Below are 8,275 nucleotides of genomic sequence, written 5' to 3'. Positions count from 1 at the left end.
TCACTGGGACACATCGGGGCGGGAAGTCGTCCTCACTGGGACACATCGGGGCGGGAAGTCATCTTCACTGGGACACATCGGGGTGGGACGTCGTCCTCACTGGGACACATCGGGGCGGGAAGTCATGTCACTCAAGTCAGGAGCAGAAATTTGAAAATGGTGGTGAAAACAGGAAACAGGATTGTCTGTTTCCTGTTTTGACCACTGAAGGGAAGTGTCTCTCAGAGGACATGATGTCCCCTGACTGCTACTTTCACTCCTCCACCAGAAAGGGCAGGTGATCCTGTGAGGACCTGTATGTGTCTGTCTGTTAGCAAAATATCTCATGAACCATTGCACTGATTTAATGAAACATTAGACTTTCAGCCATCTACTGGTTTTGGAGTAGAACTGGTACCAGTGTCCATAAAGAAACGACTGAAAGTCCCTGAACGTTCCTCGGTCATCCAGGAGGACTGTGTGGCTCAGCAGCCACAACCCGTCCTCTTGACGGGTCGAACCAGAACAGCCCAGATGGATCACGAAGTCCTCCCAGCTCACACTCCACCCACCATGCTCCCATTTTAGCATCCTTCCTCCTCCTCCTCCTCCTCCTCAGCTTCATCCCTCCATCCCTGAGAACCGTCTGGACTCCTCACAGACGTTCTGTCCACAGACGGTTCTGTCCACAGACGGTTCTGTCCACAGACGTTCTGTCCACAGACGGTTCTGTCCACAGACGGTTCTGTCCACAGACGTTCTGTCCACAGACGGTTCTGTCCACAGACGGTTCTGTCCACAGACGTTCTGTCCACAGACGGTTCTGTTCACAGACGGTTCTGTCCACAGACGTTCTGTCCACAGACTGTTCTGTCCACAGACGGTTCTGTCCACAGACGGTTCTGTCCACAGACGTTCTGTCCACAGACGGTTCTGTCCACAGATGTTCTGTCCACAGACGTTCTGTCCACAGACGGTTCTGTCCACAGACGTTCTGTCCACAGACGTTCTGTCCACAGACAGTTCTGTCCACAGACGTTGTGTCCACAGACGTTCTGTCCACAGACGTTCTGTCCACAGACGGTTCTGTTCACAGACGGTTCTGTCCACAGACGGTTCTGTCCACAGACGTTCTGTCCACAGACAGTTCTGTCCACAGACGTTGTGTCCACAGACGGTTCTGTCCACAGACGTTGTGTCCACAGACGTTGTGTCCACAGACGGTTCTGTCCACAGACGGTTCTGTCCACAGACAGTTCTGTCCACAGACGTTGTGTCCACAGACGTTCTGTCCACAGACGTTCTGTCCACAGACGGTTCTGTCCACAGACGGTTCTGTCCACAGACAGTTCTGTCCACAGACGGGACCCTCTGGCAGGGGTCAGTCTGTCCTTCATGGGTTCTGATGGATCCTCTCGGCTTCTTATGAGCTGTGACACAAATCTGGGTCCGACTCATTCTCCCCTCTGAGTCTGGAGCCAGAACAAAAACCAACAAAAGTTTCTGGCGTTGAAGGTGGTTCCAGATCCACGCTGGGTCCAAGTGAAGGGTTCTGGTTCCCCAGATGAGAGGACAGAGCTGCAGCTGAAGCAGCTTGTCTCTGTTCTTCCTGGTTTTCTCCTCTTCTTTGCTGTTTCAGCTCGTTGGTCAGACCGGTTCCGGCCCGTTTGGGTCGGCCTCCATGTTGGACCCGGCTGCAGCGATCGTCTTTCGTTGAGGCTGTATGTCTGACGAGCTCTGGGCCGGTCTCAGGAGAATCTGCGGTTATGAGTGTAAATCACAGTTTACTGTGGCTGCGATCTGAGCGGTTCTGATCACGGCTCATATGGTCCGAATGAGCCGTGATTAACCGGGTTCAGCCTCGGTTCTGAGAGGTTCTGCTGCTGCTTTGTCTAAGAGACACCATGGGAAATATTCCGGAACAAACCAGAACCGTGTCTTCTGTCTGAATGCAGACTTTAGTTCTTTTGTGGACAAATCTTCCTGCACAAGTTCTGGTGTGACGGAACCGGATCGGTTCCGCAGGGAGCAGCTTCCGCCGGCCTCTGCAAACCTCCCAGGACTCCTTCTTTGTTGTGAGCAGAAACTATCTGTGTGGAACACGCCCGGCGCCGAGCCGAGCGACATTCAGCCGGGCCTCAGAGGCCCGTGGCTGCAGAGAGGAGCCTTTATGTCAGAGAGCGATACCGAGAGGCTGGAACGGGTCCACTCAGCAGCTTTCAGCACCGAGTCCCTGCTCTCAGGATCAACCCAGACCTGAGAGAGGCTTCAGACGGCATGAACGGATGAGCTCTCATCATGATGATGATTGCTAAATGGTTTCTGGGCAGGAGGCGCAGAGTCGAGTGTTTGGGTTTGGCAGGAAGAAGAGAAACGAGGAGAGGCGGACGTAAAACTATGAGCGGATGGAGCGACAATCCTCTCCGCAGAAAAACTGCAACCTGGTTCTGTCCCGGTCCAACAAACCGGACCCCACGTGACATAAACACCACGCTTCACACGAACGAGGCAGGGGGATCAGACTAATTCCTGGAATCATCAACAAACTGACAGACATGATTAGTCTTTTTGTCATGTTTTTGTTCACAAATTATTATTATTAATATTATTATTATTATTAATGTTTATTTATCAGGATGTTCACAAACAAACCTGGAGCTAACGGCAGAGTGAGCTGCTCTCAGAGCAGTTTCAGCTCAACGTGACAAAAAAAATGTTGCTGATGCACAACAACCCAGAAAAGCTTCATATAGATCTGAAAATGATTTGTTTAATGAACTGAGGAAGATGAGACAGATGAAGATGTGACAGACCAGGCAAATGAGACAAGTGAGGAAGATGAGGAAGGAAGTGGAAAGTAAAGAAAATGAGACAGATGAGGAAGATGAGGAAGATGAGACGTGATGACGAGACGAGCAAGGAAGATGAAATTGATGAAGATGGGAAAAGTGAGGAGGATGAGACAAATTAAGATGTTTTCTCATCTTCCTCATCTGTCTCAACAGTCAATCACAATTGTTTTATTAGGGAATCACAGTTGTTGAAAGCTGAGCCACACAGTAACACACACACACACACAAAGTAACACACACACACACACAAAGTAACACACAGAGTGAGGAAGTGAAGCTTGTTGTCAGCTGGCTGAGAAAATACCAGAATGTTGATGAAGGTCCACCAGTGTGTGTGTTACTGTGTGTGTGTGTGTTACTGTGTGTGTGTGTTACTGTGTGTGTGTGTTACTGTGTGTGTGTGTGTGCGTGTGTGTGTGTGTTACTGTGTGTGTTTGTGTGTGTGTGTGTGTGTGTGTGTGTGTGTTACTGTGTGTGTTGGTGTGTGTGTGTGTGTGTGTGTGTTACTGTGTGTGTTACTGTGTGTGTGTGTGTGTGTGTGTGTGTGTGTGTGTGTGTTACTGTGTGTGTGAGTAAATGAGTCTGTTCTGGGATCAGTAATTGCAGCTCACTGAGTGAACCCGTCGCAGTAATTAGGTGTCATTAGGACCCAGTTTGTGTTTCACACTCAGAACATTCAAACCACACGGGGTTCTACAGAACCATAGCGGGTTCTATTGGGTTCTACAGAACCATAGAGGGTTCTACTGGGTTCTACAGAACCATAGAGGGTTCTACTGTGTTCTACAGAACCATAGAGTGTTCTACTGAAAGATCCTGAAATGTTTTGTGTCCTGATCCAGGCCTGTTCTCGTTTCTTGAGCCAGAATCATTTTAGAACCTGATAAAGACCCGGTTCAGTAGACTGGGTCCTGAAACCCGAGAACTGAAGGTGGTGGATCCTTCAGACTTATTTTCATCAGGAGGCTGCAGCTTTAGGTTCTAAAGTATGTTTCACTCATGTATGTTTTTAAATCACTGAACAGTTCCGCCCCATCCTATCTCACTGATCTTCTGCAGCCATATGTCCCACCGCGCTCTCTGAGGTCAGCAGACCAGATGCTTCTCTCAGTCCCAGAAACCCGTCGTAAGCTCAGAGGTGACAGGGCTTTCTCTGTTGCAGGTCCACGACTGTGGAATGAGTTGCCACTGAGTGTCCGGCAGGCTCCCACACTCTCAGTCTTTAAGTCTCGCTTGAAGACCCACTTCTATTCGCTTGCCTTTAACACGGTGTGATTTGTTTTGGTCCGGTCTGTTCTCTACTCTGTTGGCCATTTTAGTTAGCTTCTGCTGCTATTTGTATCTGTATTTCTATTTTATGTTTTCCTGTCTGCTGTGCATGTTTGGTTCTTTTGTACAGCACTTTGGTTGGCCTTGTTGCTGTTTTAAGTGCTATATAAATAAATTGGTATGGTATGGTATGGTAAAGGGACATTTCTACTCTTTTCTTATTCAACACAAAGCCCAGAACCTGGAGCCCTGAAGAAAACCCGACCGTTGTGAAAAGCCCACACCTGCAGAACCTCGGGAAAGAACTGTTGATATTTAAAATCTTCAACGTGTCAAAACAAAAGACCAAGGAGCACAAATTATTTCAAAATGTTCTGTTCGGAGACAAGACGAGGCTAACGGGCTAACAAATGTTAGCGCAGACTGATCAGATTTAAACACGACTTGTTTGTGTCAGACGGACCCTGACCAGGGAGCCCCGGAGCCGCACGTGGCCCCGGAGCCGCAGCTTGAAGACCCCTGCATTAAGAATCAGGTGGATCCGGATCAGTTTGGGTCTGTCAGGGTCTCCTCCTGACTTTCCTGTCTGTTCTCCTCGGTTCTGACCCTGTTCTGACCCTGTTTGGGTTCAACTCGCTGCAACCCACGTTGTGTTTTTGACCCGTGTGTCCTCTTGAGGACAGAGGGACACCAGTGGGCAGAACCGGAGGTTTGGGCTGCAGCCGGACTTCAGGCTGCAGTTTCAGAGTTCTCCTTCAGAACCACCATGGGGACCAGTCCAGTCCAGGACTGGATCCGTGCAGCCTGTAGGGTTTGACGTCAAATTCAAACAGAACCTGAGGTTCTGACCGTACACCTCTGATCCGAGACAACATCTGCTCTGAAAGAGGTTTTGTTACCACCAGAACCACTCGGTGCCGTGCTCCAAACCGACAGCTGGTTCTGAGGAGGCGGCCGTGACTGTCGGGTCTCTTCAACACCAGAGTGTGCTGATCAGAACATCTGGCAGCAGCTGGTTCTGCTCACACGAGGCCCTGCAGCGTGTTCAAGAGCTCGCTTAGAGACTGAGACATTCGGTCCTCAGACCTGAGGAGTTCTGGTCCTCCTGACCTAAAATGTTGTTCTGGTCTTTTCTCCTTGAGGTGAAGTGGAGACAAACAGCTGATGAGTGTTGGAGCTCCGTGTGGGCCACAGTGGCTCCAGAACCATCACCTGACCGGGAGGAAAATGAATCAAATCTAATAAAATGGAAACATTTATAAAACTAAACGTTTAATTAATGTTATATTTTACAGATTAAATCAAACAACAAAGATTAATTAATACATTTAAAAAAGGTTGTGAGCTCAATCATCCAGATAAATAACAACACAAAAGTTAACTCATGTCATCTGGACCAGTTTCTTTAAGTGAGAAACGTTTCATCCCCCATCCAGAGGACTTCGTCAGTCTGCAGGCTGCCGATCAGATCTGTCCCATAAGTAGCCTTCACTGTTTCAAACCAACCTCCTGCTGGAATCTCAGAAGTGACTTTTAACACGTGCAGAACAATCAGTCATCATCAATCCAATGTTTTAGGTGATGTTAAATATTAATGATGTTAAAGAAACTGGCCCAGATGACACGATTTAACCGTTTGGGATGAAATAATCAACTTTCTGCTCTAAAGTCCAACAGGAAGTCAGGACAGAGCCAGACTCTTATTTTGAAAGTCCAGGTTCAGCTTTTTTCCTGTTTCCTTCTGACCCTCTGACTGAATCCTCCTGAACATCAGAGGTCTCATCAGAGACATGAAGGATCTGTGGGGCGGCCATGATGGAAACAGAGCATGCTGGGTAATATAGAGACGAGGCAAAGCCCAGCAGCTCTACAGATGAAAACCCAGAGTAAAAAGTAAGCCTCAGACGTGTATATGATCAAAGAAGTTCTTGACCTGTGAGCAGCAGAAGGTTCTGGTGGTACCAAAGGTTCTGTTTGATGGTTCTACAGGGTTTGATGGAGAAGTTGAACAGAACCTTCACTTCCTGTTTACTGAGGTGAGACGCAGTGGAAGTCAACAGGAGTTTGGGTGTTGACCTCTGACCTCTGAGAGGAACCATCAATCCTCCATCAGCTGGGATCGTGTTAAAACAGTTCAAGTTCTGAAAACAGCTCCGTCCAACTTCCTGCGACCCGGTTAAACTCTGATGATGGTTCTGAAGTCTGAGCTGGACTAACCCTCCATGCCCGTCTGGGGGACATTTTGAGTTTTTATTCAACATTTTCTATGTTAGACGTTCTGTTAGAGCTGATGGACGCACTGGTTTGACTGGTTTTATTTTTCCTGAAGTTGTGACAAAAACCTGCGAACAAAGAAGGGTGAGATGGTTCTTCAGGTGTCAGAACCGAGGCTCCAGTTTAGTTTCAGGTGAAGAACCTGCTCAGGAGGTTTCACTTCAACATGATGGAGGAACCTCTAGCAGGAAGTGTTCGTGTTGAACGGCTTCAAAATAAAATCTGTTTCCTTTATAATTAGTTTGATGAAAGGTTCTGTGGGCCAACCTCTGACGGCAGCGTGGTTCTGATGGATGGATTTAATTCTGCCGGTCTTTAAGGGGCACCTAAAGGAGGTGGACTAATCCCTGGATCTCTCAGTGGTGTGGTGTAATTACTGCGACCCACTTCGCTTTGAGCCGGGTCAAACTCATTTTCCATCAGTTCCAAAGTTCCTTTGATCTTTAATTAACTTCAGACTCATTCTAGATCACCCAAAGAAAAAAATCACCTTTGAAAAACTGGACTCTGGTTCTGATCCCAGAACTGGTTCCTAAAGTGCTGAGCTTATGACCTGAGTCCAGATCAACCTCAGGAGGTCTGAGCGGTTCTGTCTGAGCTGACAGAACCTTTCAGAACCTTCACAGGTTTGATGGAAGCTCCTGAAGGTCTCAGGTCAGGGTCCCTCAGAAGACCTCTGGATGGGCCAGTGTCTCCAGGAACTCTGAGGGGTTTATCGGAACCCGGGTCTTTCTGGTCCTGACAGTATGTCAGTCGTTCAACCTTTGGACCTCCTGAGAATGTTCTCACTCTCTGTGACCCTGCAGATCTTCACTAATGTCTCCTCTTCCTCCTGTTCCTGGCAGATCCCTCAGATCAGCTACGCCTCCACAGCTCCGGAGCTGAGCGACGACCGCCGCTACGACTTCTTCTCCCGGGTCGTCCCACCGGACAGCTTCCAAGCCCAGGCCATGGTGGACATGGTCAAGACCCTGGGCTGGACCTACGTATCCACAGTGGCTTCAGAGGGCAGCTACGGGGAGAAGGGGGTGGATGTCTTCACACAGCTCTCCAGAGAAGCAGGTGAGACGATGGCTGCAGGTCTGAGGTCCAGTTCTGAGGTCCACGTCTGAGGTCGAGTTCTGAGGTCCAGCTCTTAGGTTCAGGTTTGAGGTCCAGGTCTGAGGTCCAAATCTGAGGTCCAGGTCTGAGGTCCTGTTCTGAGGTCCTGTTCTGAGATCCAACTCTGAAGTCCAGCTCTGAAGTCCAGGTCTGAGGTCCAGGTCTGAGGTCCAACTTTGAGGTCCGGGTCTGAGGCCCAGGTCTGAGGTCCAGCTCCTTGTTCAGGTCTGAGGCCCAAGTCTGAGGCCAAGGTTTGAGGTCCAGGTTTGAGGTCCATCTGTGAGACCCAGTTTCTGCAGGACTTGTTTGGGTTTTGAGATGCGGTGGATGTTCTGCTCATGTTGGACAGATCCTGGTTAGACTCTGAGACACTGTACTATGTCCTCATGTCCTCAATCTCCTGTCTCTGTCCTGTCTGCTGTTTGGTCCTGGTTCTCTTCGGCTCTGACCCAAACCCATCCAGATGAAGGTCTGGATGTTTCTCCTCCGTTTTGCTGCTTGTTTGTTGACAAACGGAGTGTTTTTGTTATTTTCTGTCCCTTTGAGCAAATTTGACACATTTTATGAATCAGAGGTTATTTTGTTCCTGAGCAAACAATCATGGGATTAATGAAGAACAAACACCAACTGTGACCGCTCGCTCTCCAGCACCAGCTGCTGGGTTAGGCTCCTGTTGCCATGGCGACGCTGCAGAGACGGCTGTTCCCGCAGCTCCGTCTGCTCTCCGACAAGCTCCGGCTGAGCTTTATACTCTGCTGCTGTAAACTTTACAGTCCTCATGCATGTCCGTATGCTGCTGT

General features: G+C 48.9%; 1 protein-coding gene across 1 annotated transcript in view; it reads left to right on the top strand.

Annotated features, from left to right (window-relative positions):
• Window positions 1–8,275, top strand: part of LOC119412886 (metabotropic glutamate receptor 7) — an 86,382-nt gene that overhangs the window by 23,191 nt on the left and 54,916 nt on the right. Inside the window, 1 exon segment of the mRNA XM_037679922.1 lies at window positions 7,220–7,436. Coding sequence (XP_037535850.1) covers window positions 7,220–7,436 — 217 coding nt within the window.

Source organism: Nematolebias whitei, chromosome 7 (genome assembly GCF_014905685.2).
Source record: "Nematolebias whitei isolate Nwh7 chromosome 7, NemWhi1, whole genome shotgun sequence".
Classification (NCBI taxonomy): domain Eukaryota; kingdom Metazoa; phylum Chordata; class Actinopteri; order Cyprinodontiformes; family Rivulidae; genus Nematolebias; species Nematolebias whitei.
Note: the sequence above shows the minus strand (reverse complement) of the source record. Positions and strands in the feature narration are given on the sequence as shown.